Source organism: Staurois parvus, unplaced genomic scaffold (genome assembly GCF_062004578.1).
Source record: "Staurois parvus isolate SC_StPar_1 unplaced genomic scaffold, SC_StPar_1.0 ptg000089l, whole genome shotgun sequence".
In the NCBI taxonomy this organism is placed as follows: Eukaryota; Metazoa; Chordata; class Amphibia; order Anura; family Ranidae; genus Staurois; species Staurois parvus.
In genome coordinates this window covers 3,835,410-3,862,128 of record NW_028317885.1, presented here as the reverse complement: position 1 = coordinate 3,862,128, position 26,719 = coordinate 3,835,410, and the positions used below count along the sequence as shown (strand labels likewise).

Below are 26,719 nucleotides of genomic sequence, written 5' to 3'. Positions count from 1 at the left end.
TGAAGAGAGTGTGGTCCTAGCACAATGTCTAGGTGAAGAACTGGAAAGATGATCAAGTACATGCTGAAAAAGGGACTTGGTACCCAATAAAAACTAACTAAATGTGAAAATGGAAGGGGAGGGTTAGAAAAAGAGATCATGGAGAACATGTTAAAAGAGCAGTATGGCATTTCAAAATAATAAACACATACTGTACACTCACCTTGGTGGATGCAGCATCGGTCTGATGCTTCTATGACCGAGAACTGAGTGATCAAAGACGGCTGATCGCTCCATTCTCGGTCTTCACTGAGCAGAGAGCAGGTGCCGGTCTTTAGTGAACAAAGTGATTAGTGATGACAATGTAAACAAGTGTAGCACACACCCCAGACCCAGCTGACTGTTTAATCCCAGGTTCTCTTCCCTGATAGACACATGGCAACCAGGCACATGGTAGTTCAGAGTCACTCAAGTCAGGAAACAGTTTATGCTTGTCTTTTTGCAGTTTATTTGCTGATCAAAACTTGGGTGGGGTGAGCCTTGGGATACTCCAGAAAACAGCTAGCAAAAAGGCATCAGAGGCCATTAAAACTGGTCTGCTCCTTCAGGGTGTAAGCGCCCTCTTGAACATGAAAAGTCCTGTTTATAATGTGATTAGCTGTGATTGGACACAACTGATCACATGGTAAAGAGCTGCTGTGATTGGCCCTTTACCTTGATCTGTGATCAGCTGTTTCTGAAGGACATAGTGATTGCAGAGCATGCCTAGTGTGTGCCAAAGGGGCGCACAGAGGGTGGGGTTCTGGGACTCTCTCTCAGAACTGGATGATCACTCTGTAGCCATCATTCGGCTATAGCACAGTCAGCAAGCAGTTAAAGTGTTACTAAACTCAGGACCCTGCATTCACTATATGTGGTCTCTCACAAAACATGGAAATTGGTAGTTATTTTAGTAAATACAAACTGCTAAATACATTTTCTCATCAGTAGTATATAGCAGTCTTGTGATGTCTATTAGTGTCCAGCTGAGCACTGGTTTACCACTTGCCCTCCTGAGGATTTACCCCCCTTCCTGACCAGGCCATTTTTTGCGATACGGCTCCGCGTTATTTTACTGACAATTGCGTGGTCATGCAATGCTGTACCCAAATAAAATTTATGTCCTTTTTTTTCACAAAATAGAGCTTTCTTTCAGTGGTATTTGATCACCTGTGTGTTTTTTATTTTTTGTGCTATACAATTTTGAAAAAAACCCAATATTTTGGACCTTTTGCTATAAAACATGTCCATTAAAAAAAAAATTGTAAATCTAATTTCGTTATAAATTTAGGCCAAAATGTATTCTGCTACATGTCTTTACTAAAAAAAATCTCAATACGTATAAATTAATGGTTTATGTGAAAGTTATAGCATCTACAAATGGCGATATATATACTGGAATTTTTTTTTTATATACTAGTAATGGCGGTGATCAGCATCTTATAGCGAGATTGTGGGACTGCGGTGGGCATTCTGAAACTGGGGGGAACTGACTAACTGTCACTGACATCCCCAGTGACACTAATACAGTGATCAGTGCTAATAAAAAGCACTAACACTGTACTAATGGTACTGGGCAGGAAGGGGTTAACATCTGGGGAGATCAAAGGATTAACTGTGTGCTGGGTGTGTTTTACTGTGTAAGCATGCTATGCAGAGCAATACAAAGCAGCATGCTGGAGCTGACAGGGGAGATATCTGTATTGTTTACATACAGTCCTCTCCTCCAACAGTGTTCTTCAGCGATCACCGGGTGCCGGCGGGGAATCTCCTGGTGGGACCTGGTGATCGACAGTACAATTTTCCTCTGACTGTCCTATGAGGCTGCATAATCTATGACCCTCTGTCTGGACAGCACTGATTGGCCCTGTGCTGATCACATGAACCCTCTCCAAGAATACACCAAACTGAGCATGTGCAGAGTACCTCTTAGGGCTCTGTACTATCAGCAGATAGATTGGTGACTGTGGAAGAAGGGGAGGATTAGATAAGACAGAATCAAACAGCCTTTTTACACAACATGGAGGATTAACCCCTTAGGTTCCACAGTGAGTATAACAAACATGCTTTACTGTATATACAGAATGATTCTATGGTGGGTTTAGTAACACTTTAATCAAATGTTCATACCATACCATGTGAAATGTGTACATTGATCTCTAGAACAATGGCTTATATTTGTTACCTTGTGATTTGTAGTAGATTATCACATTGTAAACATTTCCTCTTCTATAATTGCAATAAGTGATTTATAATTGTTTTTTTTTTGTGTACAGGCGGCTGGTTTAGGCAGAATGAAACCAAATACCCTTGTGATGGGATTTAAGAAGGACTGGAGACAGGCCAGCGCTGTGGACCTGGCAAACTACGTGGGATTATTACAGTGAGTGTTTCCTCCTAGCTGCCTGCAGGCCAGAACCACATACAATAGCCATTTGTTTCCATTTAGGAAAAGAAGTGGAGGCATATGCATACAATTCATTTCATTATTTTACATTAGATCCAGATTATTTGTTTTTGCCCGTGTTAGTTATAGGCGGTGTACCGAGGTTTGCGTAAAAAATAAAAAAATCAATATTTACTTGAGGATGCTATTCTAATTGCCAACTGTTCCACTTGCTCACTGAGCCGAGGTGATGCCAACACCTGCTCTCCGTAGAATCGCATCTTGCCAAAAACACAACAGCATAACATAAAAATGACAGACCAAACACTTGCACCAGAATTACATTTGCAATGCATAATGCATTTCCTTTGGTTGAAGCTCTATATCAACACTAGATAGGGCTAGCATAATTCTCAGTTTGCGTGTTAAAAATGCAGCCCAACTGTGACAGCGATAATGACAGGCGAGTTGTCAAACACCACATGCTGTGTAAACGCCGCCTCACTTGTAAAAGAAGTCCAGAACGTCATTTAAACTGCCATAATAGATATTCTGTATGTTTCTCACGAGAACTTTATAAAAAGTTTCACTAAAATAAAACAAAAGTGTACAAATATGAAAAAAACTACAGTGGCAAATTTGGCGTTTGTCCTAAATAATTCAGAACTATCCGCATCCACAAATCAAGAGAATTTTTTTTACTTATCTCTGCTGCTCTACATGGATTACTGAGTTGATGAGTTTTCTAATGTCATGTGCAATATTATGTGCATTGTTTATTTGCCATTCACAGGTGCTTTTTTTCATTACAGATGTAAAATTACATTAGGCTACACTGTTCCACTGGGTCCTTGTTTCATTAACAGAAAAATAACACTCCAATTTGGTTGTGGTCTGTACTTTGTGCAAAGAAAATCATCAAAAAGCTTCTTTCACCAAGCATGGAACCACTGTTACACAGCTACCTGCATATGACCTAACCTCCCACAGTGATCCCCAGCTCCCACAGTGATTCCCAGCTCCCACAGTGATTCCCAGCTCCCACAGTGATCCCCAGTTCCCACAGTGATTCCCAGCTCCCACAGTGATTCCCAGCTCCCACAGTGATTTCCAGCTCCCACAGTGATCCCCAGCTCCCACAGTGATCCCCAGCTCCCACAGTGATTCCCAGCTCCCACAGTGCCACCCAACCTCTCATATTGGCCAGCAGAGCCCCTTAACCTGTCACAATGGCCTCAGACCCATTCGAACGCTCAGTCCCCAGAGTGACCACCAAACTCTCACAGTGACTCCCAACCCCTCGCAGTGCTCTCTCCCTAGCTTATTGCATAGTCTCTACCCCCCATAGTGCCCCCAACAATGTCTCCCAGTGCCCTCTAGCTTCTAAAGTGTCTTTCAATCTACAAAATTTCCCCTGAACTCCTAGCCTCCGGAAAAAAACCCTGGTCCCTTCCAGAGACTCCATTCCCAACAGTTACCCCAAACTTCCTCAAAAAAAAAAATGTACCCTACAGAGTCATACAGTCTGTTGAAGAGTCCCCTAATCCCCCCCCCCCCCAGAACCTTCATCTCCCCAAAGTGACCCTTAGCCCCATCCAGAGTCTTCCCACATTTTACAGAATGTCCTAGAAGAATATACCGGTCCCTGGTCTCATTAAGGTTGAAAACCATTGCACATGAGACTACAAACGGGGAGCGAGGGGGTGTAGAATTGAAAAAAATAAAGGAATCACCAAATCACAACACACAGTATAAAAGTACCTTATTTAAAGTTCTGTGTTTACACTGTTGTATCCACTATCTAAGTAGAAATGCACTAAGAACAGGGGTGGACTAACCATTTGGAAACTCGGGCACTGCCCGAGGGCCCGGGTTCAGTAGGGGGCCCCATGAGATGCCCCTGGTACCTTTTTCATAGGCTTTTTTGAGTTTGGGCAAGGACACAGGGGCCCCATGATCCCCTATTGCCCGGGGGCCCCATGAGTTGTCAGTCTGCCCTGACTAAGAATATAAAATATGGTGGGATCTGCATTGGTAAATAAACTCCTGCTAAGCCCTGCAAAGTCCAAAGGTGGACTTGAAGTCAAACAGTGAAGATTTTCTATCTTATTGGAAACATCTGCAAACATATTAACCTAAAAAATGTAGCTTTTGCCTTACAGTAAGCATTCTACAGCTGCTGTTTTGTCCAGGCCCATCCATTGGACACATGACTGTGACTACAGATGATAGGGCCAAACAGCAACATTTTGAGGGGCTACCTATTTCTGTGGCATTTACACCTGACATTGGAAATCGTTTCTGAATTGATACTTAAACTATTATTTGTATGTATAGCACAAAACATATAGCTAGTAGTAAGTTACATTCAACTCGACTTGTTCTGCATTGTTGAAGATGTTTCATAGCTTATCAAATGACTTCTTCAGTTCCATTAAGAGCCGGGAAGATACACCATTTCACACTTTAAGACACCTTAATCCAATCATCAATGTTGAACATACAAAAACAGGATGAAGAGTGTGGAAATTGTAGAACCACCATGTTGTGCAATCTATATTTCTGGTGATTTCTGGTGATTGCATAAAGGTGTCTTAGAGCTTACCTCCAGGTTTACTATGTCTTTAAATAGTTAACTGGGGCCAAGCTGTTCAGCCCACTGCTGGAGCATAGGGGCGCAGCGTCTGCCAGAGGAGTTGAAGATTGGGTAAGTAAAAGTACATTTACTCTCCCCTAGAATAGGTGCAGCCCCACTGCCAAGCTGAAATTTCAGATTTCCTGGAGCTGGGGTTTAACCACTTGCCCTCCTGAGGATTTACCCCCCTTAATGACCAGGCCTCTTTTTGCTACTTGCCGCTGCACTAATTCAACTGATAATTGCGTGGTCATGCAATGCTGCACCCAAATGAAATTACGTCCTTTTTTCACACAAATAGAGCTTTCTTACGGTGGTATTTGATCACCTGTGCGCTTTTTATTTTTCACGCTATAAACAAAAAAAGACCAAAAATTTTGAAGAAAAACGATAGTTTTTACTTTCAGCAAACACAAAGTTTCAACAAGAAAGAAAAAAGAGAAAAGCCTCCTGTGCTGCCAAATAAACTAACCCAAAAACTAAGTGGCTGCTAGCACCTAACTATAATAAGATAGTGAAATACATGTATGAACAGAAATGGTGCTGCGCTACGTATCCTAAAAGTGAATAAGCAATACACATAAATACAAAAAAAATGTAAAAGATTATATGTGTAAAAAATGCTGCACTACCGATAAATTAATGAGCAATCACATAAACCCAAAAATTAGTGAACAATCCACATAGAACTATATAACTAATGTGCAAAAGAATATCAACAAAAGTGAATCCACAATAAGTGTATCAAGTGGCAACACGTGGCAACAGTGACCAAATAGTGAATGCAAAAAAAATCAAGTGTTCAGTGGATAAATTACATAAAAAAATACATAGAAGAAAAACAAATGCTGTCAATGACAATAAATAAGTGGCAAAAAAGAGTGGCAACCAAGATAAAAAGTGAAATAGTGAATGCCAAAAAATTTGTATGCCACTTATTTATCGCCATGGACATTATTTGGTTTTTCATATATTTTGATGCATTTCATCTACTAAACACAAAGCTTGCTTTGAATTTTTCCCAAAACAGTGTAAATACTTAAGAACTACTAGAGAAGCCATTGTCGACCAGGGTTCCATGGGACCGCCTTCATTGCTTGAAGGGCCAAGTACAATGCCATCTTCTTCACTTCCTACTCCTACACTTCAGTGTTTTTTGCGTGTATAGGTCCCAATATAGTAATAATGTAATGTACTATTCCTTAAGACCAGCCATTCTCAACCAAGATTCCTCCAGAGGTTGCTTGGGGGGGTTCCTTGAGCTGTGGCTAATTGACCTCCCATTTGATGGTGCCTGCATGGTTTCAAGGCTAACACCTCTTGGCATAGCCAGCTATATGACACATGTAGCTAGCTTCTTTTTAGCTGTCTATGCAAGTGGCACTCTGACCACCAATGGAAACCTGGAAACAGGGGCGGACTGACCATTTGGAAACTCGGGCACTGCCCGAGGGCCCGGGGTCAGTAGGGGGCCCCATGAGATGCCCCTGGTACCTTTTTCATAGCCTTTTTTGATTTTGGGCAAGGACACAGGGGCCCCATGATCCCCTATTGCCCGGGGGCCCCATGATCCCCTATTGCCCGGGGGCCCCATGAGTTGTCAGTCCGCCCCTGCCTGGAAATAAATTAAATGGTTCCTTTGGGGTAAAAGGGTTGAGTAAGGCTGCAATAGAGAAAATAAAATGTTTCATTATTGTGAAACAGTAACCTAAATGAGATCTGTTTTCTTCACAGTGATGCTTTTGATTTTGAATATGGAGTTGTAATTGTGAGAATCAGCCAGGGATTTGACATCTCAGCAGTGCTTCAAGCTCAAGGTGAGTGCTTTGTTTTTGAAGAAGCAGGTCTTGGTTTAACAGAGGTAAGAATGCTGAAAGTGTCACAAACCATTGATGATTGAATGAAATAACAGAGGAAACATTTATAGGTTATTAAGCTATTCTGAGTCTCCTTTGACACCGCTGCTTTTATTATTTTTACAAATACAAGTGTTGTTTTATCTTTGCTGGTTTCTCCCTACTTCTGTTAATAAATTTGTGACTGATGGAATTTAAATAAACCTTCAGAAAAAATAAAATGAAAACGTTGTGCAGTAAAAATATACAGGCACTGTTCATCTTCAATGGCTATTTCCCCATGCATTTCAGCATCCCCATCATATTACATACCAATTCCTCTATTCAAATAGTAGATCCTGACCCCCCCCCCATACATGCCATGCAATGTCCCAAAAACGTCCCCAGTAGCTGACCCCCCTCCATGGCAGGATGGGCCAGACATTAGAAATGCACCTCCAGCAGCTGATCTAGTACAAAAAAACCCTGCACTACTGATGTAGCAGCAATAGCTGGGCTTACACCTTGCAAACACATGGCGTTTGAACACGTCAGAGTGGCCGTTGGAGCACATTTCTAAAGGTCTAGGTTTTCCTGCCGTGGAGGATGTAAGGAGTATCCAAAGGCTATTGTAAAACCGTATGCTGTTAGAGTGTTAGTTCACCTTTAAAGCTCAGCTCCAGGCAACTAAAATATTATCCCTGTGCCTGAACTGCAAGGGTTCATTTTGGTCTAAAGGAACAAAAAAGAAAATGTACTTACCCGAACCTCTGCTCCTACCTGCAGCTAGACCAGTCCCTGCAGCTTCTTCTCCCCCATGCTCCAATGGTCTAGGATCCTGACATCATCAAGACCAAAGCAGAGTCCAAAGCTCTGAAAAAAACTCCTTGGAAGCTAGGTCCCCTACGCCATGGCAGGATGGGCCAGACCTTAGAAGTGTGCCCCCCCAGCAGCTAATCTGGCTTGATATTCCTCTGTAGCAGCAGCTCCTGGGAGACTGTGCATGTGCAGTGCCCTGTCAAAACATAGACTAAATTTAGTTTTTTGTTTTTTTGGTCTGGTTAGGGATTCCCTAAGGTCAGTGGTCGATTGTTCCTGTCGGCTTCCTTCTGGAGGAGGCTTCCAGAAAATAGAATAGGAGGGTCAATCACTCATTTATGAATATGTATCAGACCCTAGTCAATCCCTGGGAGAGGGGTACCCAGAAGGTGGCTGAAGAGGTGATAAATGTTTAGGAAGCCTGCTTAGAGTTTTCTGCAGCCTGTGTACTGGAATTGCTGTGTGGGCTTCAGCAATTGTTGGCAGGGGTGCTGTTAGAAATCATTGTGCCCCATACAGCCTACCTGACAGCCCCCCCACCAAAAAAATATCAAAATTATATGTTCACTAAAAATACACCCAAATCATTATTATCGGACACAAACACAACATAACTTACAAAGTTCTTGCTAAATCTAATTACATACTTTTGGCTCCTGAAGTTTGAAGCCCCTCCCACTGATAATGCATTTTTTCCACACCATTCACCACCAGCCCCACCTACCACTGCTCCCCCTATTCCATCCTCATTCTAATGAAATTTTAAATTTTAAAATTATCAGGTCTTGTAATGAAGGGGTATATAGGCATATACAGGCTGGGGTTGACATGGTTAACCCATCCACAAAAACGCCGGACGGAGCAGCGCCAATGCAGGTGGAGGTTTCTAAATGTGTCTCCCCCCTCCCCCCCCTCCCGCATCAGCTGCCTGTGCTTGCTCCCTGTGAACACAAATCGTTGTGCCGGGCCACTGTGAGTGGCCCTAGTACCATGTGAGTGCTGATTGGACAATCATCTATCACATGTACAGTAGTAAACAAGATGTCATTTCCTGGCATCATTGTTTACTGCTGTGAGCTATGTGATCAATCACAGAGATCACATGGTACAAGGCCATTCTCAGCAGCCTTGTGCATTGTGACCAATCACAGCTCTCACAATATTTCTCAGTGGCTGCAGGAAAGCAGCAAGAGAGAATGAAAATTATTGTTTTTACAGACAGCATGGTTGTAAAAGCAATCACAGTGTAAAAAAAAAAAAATCCTGATCACCTTCCTACAAGTAGTACAGTGTCATTATGGTGACAATGTACTCATACCGGGACTGTATGTAAAATAAATATAGAAAAAAATGTTTTTAGAAACTATAATTTTTTTCCCATTATTTACCAAAAAAAGGAATCAGAATACATTTTGGCTTAGATTTATGAAGAAATATTTTTTATTTGAAAAATTGTGTATGAAAAATGCAGGGTTTCTGTCATCATTTTCAGACTGTTTTCATTTATATAGCAAAAAATAAAAAAAACAGTGGTGATGAAATAGCATCAAAAGAAAGCTCCGTTTCAAACAAATGATAAAAATCTCATTTTGTACAGTGTTGCATGACTGAGCAATTGGCATTCAAAGTGTGAGAGCGCTGAAAGCTGAAAACTGTCTTAGACTGGAGGGGCGTGAAAGTGTCTGGACTTTAAGTGGTTAAAAATAGTGTTTGGTTTTTTTTTTCTTTAAGAAGAGGGACATTCCCTCCAAATCCCAGCTGTCCTTTAGACTCTCCATGTATTCTCCTGTCCTGACCACCATCACTTTTAACCACCTAGAAGGTAAAGCAGAGTAATGATCCTGCCCAGAACCTCCTCCGCCTAGCTTTTCCTCCCTGGTCCTCTGATTACAGTGTGGACACACAGGAGCCAAGGATATACTGAGATCCATTTCCGGGGACAGCAGACATGGAAATCAGATATGGGTAGGACAGGGAGGGGGATCGGTGTAGTGGAGGAGCAATTACAGGAATGATGCCCTGTGTGTCTCTCCCAGAAGCAGCTGAAAGTCGGCTGGAGGGAAAGAGGGGGAAACCTGGAGGTTTCTTTTTGCTGGAGGGTATCATCTTGAAGTCTGGTCTGGAGAAGGATCTTTGTCCCCTCACTCATATACACTCACCAGTCACTTTATTAGGTACACCTTGGTAGTGCCAAGAAAATCTCCCCCACACCATTACACCACCACCAGTCTGAAGCGTTGATACAAGGCAGAATGGATCCATACTTTCATGTTGTTTACACCAAATTCTGACCCTACCATCTGAATGTCTCCTCTGATCTCTGACATCAACAAGGCATTTTCATCCACACAACTGCCGCTTTTATTCAGTTCATTCCTTGTAAACCCTAGATGTGGTTTCGTGTGAAAATCCCAGTAGATCAGCAGTTTTTGAAATACTCAGACCAGCCTGTCTGGCACCAACAACCATGCCACATTCAAAGTCTCTTAAATTCCAATTCTTTCCCATTCTGATGCTCGGTTTGAACTTCAGCAAGTCGTCTTCACCACGTCTAGATGCATAAATGCATGGAATTGCTGTCATGGGATTAGCTGATTAGAAATTTGTGTTACCATGCAATTGAACAGGTGTACCTGATAAAGTGGCCGGTGAGTGTATATACACAGTATATAGACTAGGGGATTTTGGATGCTGGGTTAAAAAAAAAAAATGAAAAATGAAAAGCCACCCCCAACACACTCATACATCATATTATACAGTATATCCTATGACAGGATGGTCACGATGTGTGCCAATCACTGTTATATATGGGATGTTACCTTTACCTCTGCACCGACATATAACTTTATGGAAATTGGTAACCAATGAAACCACATGGCCTTTTCTGCCAGCACCCAGCGATCTGCTTCTGGCAGATACAATTATAGGAGATAAAAGTATCTAATCACAGTTTTGTTTCATTCATTTCCAGAGATGGATGCTTATAAATTATAGGTTTTCTATAAAACCATAATTAACTCACATTTGAGCTGTGAATTTCCTGTAATCTGTTTATTGAAAAGAGATAAAATACACATCCTCCTGTCTACCTAGCATTGTCATAACTCATTCTATGATAGTGGGGAACAGAGTGTAAAGGAAAATGTTACATTCAATGAAAGTGACATCAATTATGATAGTAATAAATGTCTTGGAACTGGTGGACTGAACCAGTATAGTAATGGTTTGTAGCACACGGTGACACATTCGGTTATGATGATAACATGCGTGATTTATACGTTGTCACTCTCCATTCTGCAGATACCAAAGAGAAGCAATGTGTAGCCCAATATGTAATTTTATAAAATATAGCACAATATTTGAAAGATATTATTTCTTCATTTTGAGAAGACCGTGGATTTTAGTAATGGGTATGTGGCTTGGGGAGATGGTTTATATTAAAGAATACCTAAAGACAAACACCTGTCAGGGTTTTATTGCGGTTGTGTCCTTGTTAGGGAGATTTACCCTATCTATTTTTCATGTTTACCGTCATCTGTGGAAAAAAAAAATCCCAGATTTTTGTGTTGTCACTAGAACATTAACCACTTCATGTCTGGACACTTTTACCCCCTTCCTGTCCAGGCCAATTTTCAGCTTTCAGCGCTGTCACACTTTGAATGACAATTGCACGGTCATGCAGCACTGTACCCATATACATTTTTTAGCATTTTTTGAGACAGATAAAACTTTATTTTGGTGGTATTTCTTCACCACTGGGAGTTTTATTTTTTTTCTATATAAATGAAAAAGTCCCAAAATTTTGAAAAAAGTGTTTTCCTTATAAAATGTTGCAACTAAAAAATCTTTCTTCATAAATGTTGGCCAAAATGTATTCAGTTATGTTTTTAGTAACAAAAAATAACCCAAATTAGTTTAAAACCAAAAATTATAATTTTCCAAAATTTTTTTTTTACATTTTCATTTTATTTTTTTATATAATTATTTATGGGGTTTTTTTTTAAACATACTGTCACCCTATCAGTACAGTATCACCATAATGACACTGTACTACTTGTGGGGGGTGATGAAGATTTTTTTTTTTTACACTGATTGCTTTTACACCCATAAAGGCTGTAAAAGCAATCATTTCCCCTCCTCTCTGGCTGCATTCTTGCAGCCATTGAGGACTACTGTGTGAGCTGTGATTGTTCACAGCTTGTCACATGGTACAAGGCTATTGTGAATAGCCTTGTACCATTTGATCTTTGTGATCATTCACAAATTTCACACGTAGTAAGCAATGATGTCAGAAGTGACATCTTGCTTACTCCTATTCATGTGATCACTGATTGGCCAATCAGTGATCACATCATCAGGACCTCACACAGAGGTCCCGTACAGCGATTGGTCCTCCGGACACAGTGGGGCACCAGATCGTTGTGCCACACGCTCCCAGGGAGCGCACACAGTCCAAAATGGCCCCTGCACTGCTACCATCCGACTGTTTATCTACATGGGCCGGACTGGAAGTGGTTAATAGAGGGGAAATCTTCCAATGGGGACACTAGTTCCGATGACCCTGGTGACAACCAGAGATGCCCTTACTTTGAGGGGTTTGCCTCTCATTTCCTGTCTTGTCTGAGGGACAGGTAGTGAAGGGAATAGGATACAGATGGCAAAAAATTAAAAATACAAAAATAAATAACTGTCAGGGGTTACTCTATCCAAAATCAAGAAAGTTTTGCCATTAGTTCTAATTTAAATTTGACCTTTTAAATATAGCCAGCATTTGGAAGAACCCAGTTGTCCCATGATGTCTGAGTACTTGTCCATGCATGGGTGTATTGGTAGTTTTCTACTTAACGAGGCAGGGCAATATGACTATATGAGGTTTGTAGGAGCCTACCTAAGAACTAAGGCTGGCCATACATGCATAGATGTACAGTATTTTGTTCACATTTCTCCATCTGCGCTAAGCAATGTGCATGAATCAATTTCCCCTGTAGGCTATTATACCCTGACAGCCAGCACCCATGGTTGTCAGAATGCCCGAACAGTGGCTGCATCTGATAGGCTACAGTCACTGTCTGGCTGACTTTTGTGGAGCCCCGCAGGGGCACCCACAGATTGATTTGTATGGCAGCCTTAATTCAGGTTGATATCAACATCTTGTAGTCAGATAAAGAATGGCAGTTCCTTGGTTGTCATTGGTTACTGTGCTAAGCTCTGTCCTATTAAATTAGTCTGCTGGTGTAATATGTGATAACTTAAAATGTTATTAAACACAAAATCAAATATTTAATATATGGCACAATTAGATGTGGTGGCTGCATTAGTTTTCTTTTATAGGATTTTCCCCCTCTGTTTTCACCTGGTGATCTGGCCAGTAACACATCTCCTGTATTAGAATGCCCCCACTCTTGGTGAAGGAGCACAGGGGGCACAGCAGACAGCATCATTGTCAGTCTGAAGGAGAGGAGTGTTTGATGTGTTAGCTGATTTAAAGAAACGTACAAATTGAAGCCAAACTCCAAATAACACTTTATAATCAGTTACACCAAAGAAATACAGAAGAAATGTTATTTATTTGCAAAATTTTATAACAGAAATGAAGAAAAGGATGTTTCAGGTGTTTTATTTAGAAAAAAATAAAAAAACTCAGTGGTGATTAAATACCACCAAAAAAAAGCTCTATTAGCATGAAAAAAATTATAAAAATTTGATATGGGTACAGTGTTGCATGACCGCGCAATTGTCATTCTAAGTGCGACAGCGCTGAAAGCTGAAAATTGGCCTGGGCAGGAAAGGGGTATAAGTGCCTGGTATCGAAGTAGTTAAAGGAGAACTCCAGTCTAAAGAGAAACTTTTCTTTAATCTCTAGTGGCAAATCTATTTAGAGCAAATTGAAAATCTGATCAAAGGAAAGTAAATTATTTGATAAGATAGATAAGTTCATGGTGCATCGAATGATTACTTCAAACATCCAGTCGTATTTCTGATTGGACAGTAAATCTATTGAAATTATGCTCATATTTAAATTTGTTAAGTGTATGGTCACCATATGGGGTGATATACTCTCCCTGTCTTTTTAAACTCTGTGCTGCTAACGCCAGCCATACACAAAGCAATTTTCTAGTAACAGCAATCATTTTCAGACAGCTTTTGATGCAAAAAATGACAGAACGCATGAAGGCAACCTACGCCTAGAGATATATATCTGTCTTCCACAATGATCTTCCTATTATTATCTGCTTTGGGCTTCTTCTATATCAGCATGGACCTTTCCCTTCTTCTCACAACGTCTCATATTTAATGGCCCCGTTCATATCTAGTAGCGTGGGAGTGTCGTGTTTTTGCAAGATTTTTTGCATGTTTCTGGGGTGACACCATTCACTTGAATGTGCTGCCCTCTGCTCCAAAAACATGCCAAAGTAGCTCCTGTACCTTATTTTAGATCCAAATTTGGCATGCTTTTGGACAACGCGATTTGGTGTGTTTCTCGCACATTTTGTTGTGCAAAAAATACGCCTTTTTGGGGTGCCATTATGAATATGCACATTTTGCCGCAATTTTACTGGAATTGCCTGCAATGCTGAGATGAATGGGACCTAACAGAAATAAGTAGGAGTCTGCAACTGCTGATCTGCTACTGATAATACCACATGACTGGCAGGTGTGTCGACCCTTTCAGCTCAACCATTTCCAAGTCACTGAACTGGAATATGCAGATCAGGAGTTTTGACTTCATTTAATCTGGCCATACACTGTTAGAATTTCTGCTCATTCAAATAGTCGGACAGAATTCTAAGTGTGTGGACCTGGCGGCTCAACAAAATTTAGATACTTAACGATTTGCCCTCCTGAGGATTTACCCCCCTTCCCGACCAGGCCATTTTTTGCGTTACGGCGCTGCGTTACTTTAACTGACAATTGCGTGGTCATGCAATGCTGTACCCAAATGAAATGTACGCCCTTTTTTTCCCACAAATTGAGATTTTTTTTGGTGGTATTTGATCGCCTGTGCAGTTTTTATTTTTTGAGCTATAAAAAAAAGACAGATAATTTTAAGAAAAAACAATATTTTTGACTTTTTGCTATTAAACATGTTCAGTAAAAAAATGTAAAAAATCAAATTTCATCATAAATTTAGGCCAAAATGTATTCTGCTACATGTCTTTGCTAAACGATCCTCCACTTAACCTCTTCTTTTGAGCTAGTGCAGTGTATTCAGTCCTGCACTCATTCCAACAGAAATACCTTTGTCAGGGATCGGTGTCCCTGCCGCGATGCGCCGGGCAGCGCATGCGTAGGACACCGATGCGTCCTAACCAGTGAGCAGCAGGACCTGGGTGATCGCGATGGCCATGCATGCGCACTCGCGATCACGGACGCGTGCCTGGCACCAATGACAGCGCAGGGCGGGCTATTTAAACGGGACTAGAGGTATGTCAAATTGCCGTTTGGTCTTTTGTGCTCTGTTCCTGATACCTGATCCTGTGTTTCTCCGTTACCGACCTCTGCATTGTACCTGACCCTGCTGATTGTATCCTGCTTAACCCTTGGCTTGCCTGACCATCCTTCTGCCTGACCCTCTGTACCACGCTGTCCGCTAGTTACTGAACCCGGCTTGTGACCCCGACCATTCTCTGCCTTTTCCTCTGGTACCTCGCTGCCCACGCGTTGCTGACCTGGCCTGCCAGACTACGCTTCCAGCCACCCAGACGATCCATCCATCCCGCAGGGATCGTTCCTGGTTACCAGGTCTGCCAGCCTCTTCACATCAGACTCCTTACTTCTTACTCCTCTGACGGTGCTCTCTACCATTGTCGGACGTACTCAGGGGTCACGACCTGGTTTCAGTCTGCTCCAAGTCCATCCCCACCATCAGGGGCCCTGGTGAATAAGCAGATTGGGACTTAGACCCCGCGCCCTGAGGAACTCTGTACTGTGGACCAATAGAGACGCCGCCAGGCAGATTTTGACAACCTTAGACCTTGTCTTCTCCCACCACTGTACTCCCTATAACCTCTCAAACACCCCATTTCCCCTCTCTGATCACAATCTCATCACCTTCACAGTCTCCTCGTCATCAAACACCTATCCCTCCATACGTCAAACTATCACCAGCAGAAACCTCTGCAACTTGAACCCTGCCCCTTTCCACTCCGCTGCTGACCAACTTTATGACAGCATCCTTCCCCTGTCCTGACCTGGCCACTACTGTTTATAACAACTCGCTATCAGCCGCCCTAGACTCGCTAGTACCCCCAACAACACGAAGCTTTAGACCCTGACAGCTACAACCCTGGTAGACTGACCATAAGAAAAATCTCAAACGACGCAGTCGTGCGCTGGAGCAACTATGGCGCAAAACCAGATCCCAACAAGCATTCACCCAATGCCTTCCTAACTTACACTTCCTCCCTTCACACTGCCAAGCAAGCCTACTTTGTTACCCTCATTAATACCTTCTCCTCCAGTCCTCGCTGGCTCTTCTCTACTTTTAACTCCCTCCTTTCTCCACCCCCACCTCCACACAGTACCTCACTCACCGCCCACGAGATTGCTAACCACTTCAAAAACAAGATCAACGCAATTCGTAGGGACATCGCCACTGCTCAGACTTCCACCCCACCTAGCATCCCACACACTAAAACCCCCTCAACACTCCACTTCTTCGACCTCGCCACTGCCCAGACTTCCACCCCCCCAGCATTCCTCACACTAAAACCCCCTCAACACTCCACTCCTTCGACCTCGCTACCACTGAAGAGGTCACTAAGGTCTTCTCTGAAGCCCGCCTCACCACCTGCTCCCTTGACCCTGTCCCCTCACAACTCCTACGATCACTCTCTTCCTCCATCCTACGCTCCCTCACACACATCTTTAATCTTTCCCTCTCTACTGGCACAATCCCCACCCCTCTAAAACACGCGCACGTCACTCCCATACTTAAAAAAAACCCTCCCTGGATCCCACCGACCTGGACAACCGTAGACCCCTCTCCGTGCTGCCATTTACATCCAAACTCCTAGAGCGCCTAGTCTATAATCGCCTGAGTTCCCACCTCACCGACAACTACCTCCGTGATCCCCTACAGTCTGCCTTCTGCCCCCTACACTCCACCGACACTGCCCTACTCAAACTCACCAACGACCTGTTCACCGCCAAAGCTAATGGCCACTACTCAGTGCTCCTACTCCTTGACCTCTCTGCGGCTTTCGACGCGGTTGACCACCCCCTCCTCCTCAAAAAACTACAATCTCTTGGCCACCGAGACTCCGCTCTCTCTTGGCTCTCTTCCTATCTATCACAGCACTCCTTCAGTGTTACCTATAACGTTGCCACCTCCTCTTCACTCCCCCTCTCTGTTGGGGTCCCTCAAGGTTCTGTCCTCAGGCCCCTTCTCTTCTCCATCTACACCTCCTCCCTTGGCCAACTGATACACTCTCACGGCTTCAATATAAATCTATCAATCAGCACCAGACTACCTATACCAATAGTGCTCCTAAAAAGAAAAGTCAATCACTTTCACCCTTGAAAGCAAACATAAATATGAATATAAACCTTTTCTTTCCAATATCCTATATTAAATACCCATTCGAAAGTGTTCCAAAATGTCTTTAATCACACTATATTTACACAATTCCATATAATAAAGTCTTTTCTTCCTCCAAAAAGAATGTCTCTCTTTATTTTAATCACCGTGAAGTATCCCGATTTTCTTGTACCTCAAAAAAACATAAACTCAAAATAGTGTATTACCCTTAGTTAAAGTATCAATGTGTCACTAATAGTGAATCATGCAAAACTGCATAACTTGTGCAAAACACACGTGAGAAAGAGAAAAAAAAAATTATTATACCACAATAAAAATTAATTATAATAAAAATATAAAATATATTCAATATTATTATAGTAATAAAATATTAAATAAATAAAACATTTTATCCAGCAAACATGAATCCACTCTAATTTGTGAACACTGCAAACAAACAACAGTGATTCACTCCAATAATGTGTAAACCACATTAAATATCAAACAGTGATATACTACAAACCACTCTATCCAAAAAATCCTAATTGATTGTGAAATCATAATAAACCACCCCAACTCGTGTAACAGTGAATAATTACCCTATATCAGTATCAGAAGGGCATTTCACACATAAAGGATGCAAACATTCTCCAAGGTCCAAGTTATTCCTATGATTTCTCCTCCATTCTCCTCATGAAATAAATCAGGGATTTTAGAGATGATGGTATATAAAATATAGTAACATTTATTCAACACCTTACATTAAAATTAGAAGATGACAGCTCCCAGTGGCAAAGACACAGCTCAATAGTATGTATTTAGCAAGGAAACAACCACATGTTCCCACTTCCAAAATGGCCGCGATCACACTTCCGGTCAACGTAGGTGCGCCAGACGTCACGTGTCCCGACACGTTTCGTCACTTCCTGGACTTTTTCTCAAGGGATCCTTGAGTTCAGCTAATTACTGAACTCCTCCACTCTTCCTACCACTCCATCCCCCACAGCTATTTCCTCCCGTACCACTATCCCCTCCCTCCTAGATTGTAAGCTCCAAGGAGCAGGGCCCTCGAACCCCTCAAGTATTGAATCGTATTGTTACTGTACTGTCTCGTGTACTGTCTCCCATTATAATGTACAGCGCTGAGCAAACTGTTGGTGCTATATAAATCCTGTATAATAATAATAATATTAATAATAAAAGATAATCCCAATACATGTAAATTAATTGGTTTATGTGAAAGTTATAGTGTTTACAAATATCGGTATAGATACTGGAATTTAAATTTTTTTTTACTAGTAATGGCGGTAATAGCGGGACTGCGGCGGACATTCTGACACTGGGGAGAACTGACTTGGTGTCACTGACATCCCCAGTGACACCAACACAGTGATCAGTGCTAACAAAAAGCACTGACACTGTACTAACGGCACTGAGCAGGAAGGGGTTAACATGAGGGGGATCAAAGGGTTAACTGTGTGCAGGGAGTTTTACTAGGGGGCTATGTCAGTGTGCTTCACTGTAAGCACGCTGCTGTGGATGGTTGTGCTGTGCATAGCCATCCAGAGCAGTGTGCACGAGCTGACAGGGAGGAGGACTGTTGGTAAACAAAGCAGCCCTCCTCCCCGTCGGAGATATTTGGTAATAACCAGGCGCCGGTGGGGAATCACCGGCCGGGACCCAGTGATTGACAGCCGCGAATGGCAGCACGGGTAGGGTCTATGTAACTTACCACCATAGTGCTACACCACGGACAATCCAGGAATTAAATTGTCACCTCGTATAGTGTATCATCGAGTTATTCACTTTCAGATCATTACATAGGACAAGGGGGCACTCTTTACATCTGGAGGAAAAGAGATTTACCTTCTGTATATGGAAAGGCTTTTTTACAGTAAGAGCTGTGAAAATATGGAAGAGACTCCCTCAAGAACTAGTTATGGCCAGCTCAGTAGATTGTTTTTTTTTTAAAAAGGGCTGGATGTATTTCTGAATACACCAAATATAATTGGAAAAGGAATAGTTGATCCAGGGAATATCCAATTGCTTTCTTGGGAATCAGGAAGGAATTCACCCCACTGGAGCGGATTGCTTTGGAGGGGGGGGGTTTGCCTTCCTCTGGGTAATCTGTGGGTATAGGATTGTGTATATGGAGGATTTTTATTAGGTATTTTTTCTATTGGTTGAACTAAATGGACTTGTGTCTTTTTTTTCAGCCTGACTATTTATGTAACTATGATTTTTGTTGAAGTAGCCGGGCCAAAAACTGTTGTTTGAACAGTGCCTGCTGCCAACCAGCTGTCACAGTTCTTCAGCACTTCTAATATCCCAGTTGATATAGCGGCTCATTCACATATTGGTGCTCGAAAAAGATGAATTTGGATATCCATGAAAAATAACATAAGCAGTAGCTAAGTATAAACTCTGCAATCCACAATACAAGTCAAATCTAATTCATCATCAATCAAGGTCAATAGAATAGGACTCCCATAGATGCCATTACATCATCCTGGATAGACTTACTACACACACTGCAGCTGAATGCCAAATCTCACTTTTGATATGTGTGGGAATAGGGGACCACCTTTGTTGTTAAGGATGGATCTGAATCAGGGTCGCTGCAAAATAAGAACAAAAGAAGGCACACCAGCCATGCACATTACTTCAGCGACAATAGATTTATTGAAGGATAAGACAGATGTATACTCACAAACGCCAACATTTCATAAGCATGTAATATCCAATACTGGACAATCAGACCAGAGTCATGTGCAAGTCCCTAGTAAAGGAAGACCCTAAAAAATTACTGATGTGTTTCAAAGGGAGATCCCTTCTTCCTCAGAGCCTCTGCTGGCTCTGAGAAAGAAGGGATCTCCCTTCGAAACGCGTCAGCCATTTGTTAGGATCTTCCTTTACTTGCACATGACTCTGGTCTGATTGTCCAGTATTGGATATTACGTGCTTATGAAATGTTGGCGTTTGTGAGTATACATCTGTATTATCCTTCAATAAATTTCTTGTCACTGCGGTAACTCGCATGGCTGGTGCGCCTTCTTTTGTTCTTATTTTGCAGCATTGTCCTAAGCTTCCTCAGCCTTCTAAAATGGCTGCACAGATTTTCTCATTTGGTGGATATGTTTAGCCAAGGATGGTCTGTCCATTAATTCCTGATCTGGGACTCTGAGCGCAGGAGGTGACTTGTTAGAGTGGTCAGCCATAAGGCAGGGTTTAAAGTGACACAAAACTCTGGCTAAATAAAAAATCCTATTCAAGTATTGATTCTTAACTCAGAAAAATCCCTGCTATTGATCACAGCCTCCTCCAAATCCACAATTCTTTTTTTTTGCTGCTGTAATCTGATAGAAGGTGGTTAAGTTTGTTCTCCATGGTCTCACTCTATGTAGGATCATAACCACCCTCTCTTGCCCGCTCCTAAGATGGCCTACAGATAGATTTGTGGTGTGGATGCATACCCATATGGAAGAAAATTATATTTGAAATATATTTTTAAAATATTCTTCCCAAATATATTGACATATATTTGAAATGCTACAATTTTGTCCATATTCAATATATTTCAAAATATAGTTCAATATATATATATATATATATATATATATATATATATACTGTGTATATATATATATATATTTATGTATGTATATATATTTTACACTGCATGTTGAAATGCGTTTTTATTACAAATATATGAAAAATATTTAAAAAAAATACATTTCAAATATACTGTATGTCTTTAAAAATACAAATCTACATTTTTGGAATGCATTTACAAATATATGTAAAAATATATGTTAAAATTACTTTTTTATATGCTAAAAAAAATCTGAAGGATATATTTTTAAAAAAATGTTTCATATATTTTGTAATATATAAAAAACGCATTTCAACATGCAGTATATATATATATTTTTTTGTAAAAAAGTCATTTTAACATATATTTTTAAATGCATTGCAAAAATGTAGATTTGTATTTTTAAAGACATACAGTATATTTGAAATGTATTTTTTTTAAATATTTTTCATATATTTGTAATAAAAACACATTTCAAAATGCAGTATATATATATATTTTATAAAAAAGTCATTTTAACATATATTTTTACATATATTTGTAAATGCATTCCAAAAATGTCCATTTGCATTTTTAAAGACTTACAGTATATTTGAACTGTATTTGTAAAAATATTGTTCATATATTTTGTAATAAAAACGCATTTCAACATGCAGTGTATATATATATATATATAGAATATGGCCAAAATTGTAGTATTTCGAATATATGTCAATATATTTGGGATGAATATTTTAAAAATATATTTCAAATATATTTTTCTTCCATATGGGTAGAGCAGTAAACATGACCACAACTAATGTGCACTGCTTGTTCCAAACAAATGAAAGTGAGAGGGAAAGGGAGATGATCAGGAGCTTGAGGAAGACGTTATAAGGAGGCAGAAAAACACAATTTCGTGTAAAATAGATTACAGGACCATTAACTAGTGGATATGTATTGATTATTTTTTTAGAATGGGGATATTGGAATTCCCAATCTGGAAAAAAATATTTATGGGTATCATAAATTTTAATTAATTGTTTTACAAATCAGTTCATTTATTCCTTTCTACAAACACATGTTGTCTAGTTCATGTTATTCAAGTGTTTTCTGTTTTAATAATGTAACAGGTGTTTTATTTAGCTCCATGTTTCAGACAAGAGTGAGATCCAATGTCTAATGTGCAGGAATAGATCTGCTGCCATCTTCTGGAAAAATTGGGATACTACATATCTGTAAAGCAACAGATGACATGATCTGCTTTACATACCTTTTACTTATTATTGCATCTACTGCTCTCTGTTTAGTGCCATTGAGGTGATACTGACTTATGATAACCTTTTCAGCTGTTGTCGTGTTTTTAAAGCTGAACTCCTGATATGATCTTAATTGCATACTTACATTGGTCCAGCTTGGTACAATGTACTGTACGTATACATCTGAGAAGAAGCTGACAATCCATGTAGTAGATGGCACTATTACAATACTCGCCATGATTTTCCAGGTCCCTGTGTTGAGTAGCTTCCCTTCTTCAAACTCACCATGAGGGGTCACTCACTTGGCATGCCGCCATCCACAGAACTCCTTGATTATTTTTAATGAATGCAAGGTGGGAGATTTACTAAAGCTGGTGCAGCTGTACACCGCTTCTCGGCCTTTTGGCTAAGATCAAGTGTAGTATCTGTTCTTATCAGTGTCCAGTAGGGGTGCTCCACGGTCATTCTAGCTTTGCGGGGATGACTGTATAGTACCCCTGCTGGTATGATGGGGGTCTGGACGGCTAGTACCGGCGGGACAGAAACCGGGAGCCCACGAGTTAAGCTGGGGCCTGGGAGTAATTCCCCCGAGGAGACCGGAAGGACCCAGTTCCTCCTGATTTGAAGGGATCTACCTTGTCTGGCCAGGGGTCGGGAAGGCAGAGAGTCCGCAAACCAGTGCCCCCTGAGTAGTCGCCTCAGGGGTGTCACTGGTAACACCTGGGTGTGGGACCCCACAGTGTGAAGATGGCACATGGTCACTGTGTTTACACTTTTTCTGCACAGCGCCCTTAGGACCAGGCCTTTTGGCTAGGACCAGGGCAATTTTTGCTACAGGCCTCAGGGCCTGGTCTGTGCACAATTTGGCACGACCACTTTTTTATTTTTTATTTATTTAATTTAACACCTCCCACGTTTTGTCACTTTTTCTTTACTTATGTGTGTGTTTTTCTCACAGGATGGAGGGTGTGGGTCCTCGGGCCTGCCCTGAAGTCTAGGGGGAGGATGTGTGGCCTTCTGGTTCCTTCCTCCCCTGTCCCTAGGGGGTTTTCTCTTCGGGAGAGCCCCCTGACCAAGTACTGGGTGTCCGGCTTCGGCTGGACACAAGGAACGGTGGTCCACCAGGCCTTTTGGCCAGGAGGACCAAATGGGAACCTTGTCCCTGTCAGGAGTTTCGTGGCTCGGGGGATCAGGGTAGTGGTCCATCCCCTGCGGGGGAAGGACAAAGCACACCCCTAAGTGCACTTTTTCGTGTGGTGTTTTGCACTTGCACTTTTTTTGTGAACACTTATGGGTTTTTCGTTATAGTTGCACGTTTGCAGACTTTAAAAAAAAAAGCTGTACATGGCAGCCAATCAGCTTCTAACTTCATCTTGCTCATTTAAGCTTTGGCAATAAAACCTGAAAGCTGGTTGGTCTCTATGCAGAGCTGCACCAGAGTTTTCACTCCCAAGGTGTTCTCTAATTGGATACAGTGGAGAAGAGGGGCGATGATGTCACAATATCCACCTTGTCCAATCAGAGAACACATTTTACTCACTGAAAAAAATCCCAGGTGTCTTGTAAATGGCGTAAAAGGAGAATGACAGGTGCATGGTGCGGTAATCCATGTAGGTGGTAAGAAGTTCCAATGGGTAGGGATAGTCCAGTAGGCACTGAGGGCAAGCTGTGATGGAGCGAAGTGTACTCTGAGGTAAAAGGAACAAAGGAACAAAGCGCCTCTAAGTGTGTACTGTAGTAGTATTTAATAAAAAGATAAGTAGTAACTCACATCTTAGAAATTAAAAGCAGGCTCAAGTGGTGAAGAGGTAAAATGTCTTATGCCAGATGTTTTGGGTGACTGTACCAGAAGGAGATAGCCTAGGTCCGCCAGCAGATGGTGCTATGTATATGTAGCATGGGTGGTGAAGCCTGGCAGAGTCTTCAAGATGTCCAAGGTTGGTCACGTTTGGCGTTTGACGTCATCAATGTACGACGCGTTTCTGGGCATGCATGGGACGAGCGTCGCCCGGCACACTCTTTCATCTCGGACATCTTGGAGACTCTGCCAGGCTTCACCACCCATGCTACACATACATAGCACCATCTGCTGGCAGACCTAGGCTATCTCCTTCTGGTACAGTCACCCAAAACATCTGGCATAAGACATTTTACCTCTTCACCACTTGAGTATGCTTTTTATTTCTAAGATGTGAGTTACTACTTATCTTTTTATTAAATACTACTACAGTACACACTTAGAGGCGCTGTGTTCCTTTTTGCCTTGTAAATGGTGGCAGTGCAAAGCAAGTGACCCCATGTGGTCAGTATGCAGTGGGGCCACCACTTGGCACAGGACCCGGAAGATCACAGTGATCACTGGAGTAGTTCTGACTGCTACAGTGATTGTCAGCTTCTCCAGCAATCCCCCAGGTATGAGAGATGCATACTTACATTGGTCCAGGCTGTACCAATGTAAGAATGCAATTTAGATCATGCCCGAAGTTCAGCTTTAAGGAACGAAAACAAAATGCTTTTCCTGTGTATTCAGACTAGGGTCAGATGCAGTGGTGTATTTAGATTTTGTGCTGCCCTAGGCAACACAAAAATTGGCGCACCCCCCTCCCCCCCAGCAGAAAGAGCCTGACATTGACCGAGAACACTCATGCCCTCCACCCGAGCCTTCCACTACCACTGCCCCCCATACACCAGCCACCATCCCCCATGGCGAGAGAGAGAAAGACACTCACCTTCACAGCTCTGGACATCCCCAGGAACGAGAATCGGGCTGTGCATACATCGTCATGAAACCCACAGCCTCTCTCAGAACCCACCAGGTCCCCATGCCGCGTGTGTTCCTTCTTCCATCCCTTCTTCCAAGGGGCAGTGCCGCCCCCCCCTGAAAAATGCCACCCTAGGAAAATGCCTTGTTTGCCTTGTGGTAAATACACCCCTGGTCAGATGCCAAGTAATCCACCACAAACCCACACATACAGGGGAAGGACATACAATCTCTAAGTAGATAATGAATCTATGAAATCCAGGACCTCAATGCTGTAAGATCAAAGCACTAATGACTGAGCCGCCCACTATATCCATTTTACTTTTATGTTGTTGTTTTGTATTGTATAGAACAATCTATGAGATTATTTAGAAACAGTTGAGGCTCATTCACACTCATTCACAAAATGCTAGATTTAGATACCTACAGAATCCTGTATGCATCTAAATGCAATATAGGAATCGATGGGGCCATACACACAGCTGCGCCTACAAACAAAAATGTGCAGCATTTTAAAAAAGAACACCGCTCCATCCATACATATTAATTTCAGGTACTTATATAGTGCTGACAATTTACATATAAATATTTTACATTAACCATTATGGAGCTTACAAAGGTCCCTATTCTCTCATACACATGTTAGGGACAATTTATACAAGAGCCAACTAATCTACCAGCATTGTCTTTGGAGTAAACCCACACAGGCACAGGGAGGATGTGCAAACTTCAGGCAGGTAGTGCCGTGGTTGGGATTTAAACCAACATCCATACTGCTACTAGGCTGAAGGGCTAACCACTTAGCCACTGTGCACACTAGAAGAACTGCACAGGTCTTAACACATCTAAGTCTATCTTAACCAGTGGTGGTCATCTTTCTATATATGGGGGGCCTCAAGTGCAACCATCAACATCACCAAAGGGTGATGACAAGAGATGGCTAGGGACTGTGGACATGATACAGGAGATGGTCAGAGACTGCAGGCATGCCAAAAGAGCTGGTCAGAGACTGCAAGCATGATACAAGAGTTGGTAAGAGACTATGGATATGATACATGAAATGGTCAGAGACTATGGACGTGATACAAACGACAGTCAGAGAGTGCAGGCATGCTGCAGGAGATTATCAGAGACTGTGAATATGCTATAGGAGTTGTTAGAGACAGGGATCATGCTTGAAGAGACACTAATAGACTGGAGACATATTACATGAGACTGTTAGATATCATTGCTAAAACAGAGCATTAGGGAAATACAGTATAGTGTCTTCAGGGGCCCCAAGGACCACATAAAAAATGTCAAAGGGTCACATGTTGGGCACCAGGGATCTAAACCCAAGTACTTCAGGTACGTATTTTAAGTAAGGTCTTCTTCTTTCTGCATTCCGTGCAGAAAATACGCAATTGTCTGTGTAAATGAAGGACAGGCACTGTTACCACACATTAGGAAGTGTGGAGACACCAATTACTGCAGAACATCAGAGCCAATCAGTTGTACAACTATCCTCTCACCCTGCTGATCCTAGCCAGATCAGCTGAATCAGAAAATCACTGTCCATGGATGTCTCATTACAAATTAGGCGATACATTGATACAGATACAGTAGGCACTGCTGATTCCATTTGTATATATAAATCTGCTGCAAAATAGAGATAAAGAGAAAAGTAATAGGACCTCTGCATTAAGACGGTATAGAAATGTATTAGAGAAGGGTTGAAAACAAGTAAAGTAGGTAGGGTGGAAGAAGGACATCAACAACACCAAAGTCAGGCTGTAGGGTTCTGGTTTGCCACATTTTTTAAATGTGTTCAAGTTCCAGTACTTCCCACACTAGTCAGTTGTGTATCCCTCTTCCTTCCTTTGCAGTATTCCAGTACCCCATTGCTCATTCTCATTGCACATTATTTGTCTTGCTT

General features: G+C 41.7%; 1 protein-coding gene and 1 pseudogene across 3 annotated transcripts in view; both read left to right on the top strand.

The window, feature by feature from the left end:
• The window catches only part of SLC12A1 (solute carrier family 12 member 1), a 168,569-nt gene that overhangs the window by 99,014 nt on the left and 42,836 nt on the right, over positions 1 to 26,719 (top strand). For all 3 annotated transcript variants that reach the window (XM_089670337.1, XM_089670336.1, XM_089670338.1), the window contains exons 18-19: positions 2,295 to 2,401; positions 6,774 to 6,856. In XM_089670337.1, coding sequence (XP_089526463.1) covers positions 2,295 to 2,401; positions 6,774 to 6,856 — 190 coding nt within the window. The remainder of the gene's footprint in view (positions 1 to 2,294; positions 2,402 to 6,773; positions 6,857 to 26,719) is intronic.
• Positions 22,430 to 22,600, top strand: LOC149468350 (U2 spliceosomal RNA; annotated as a pseudogene).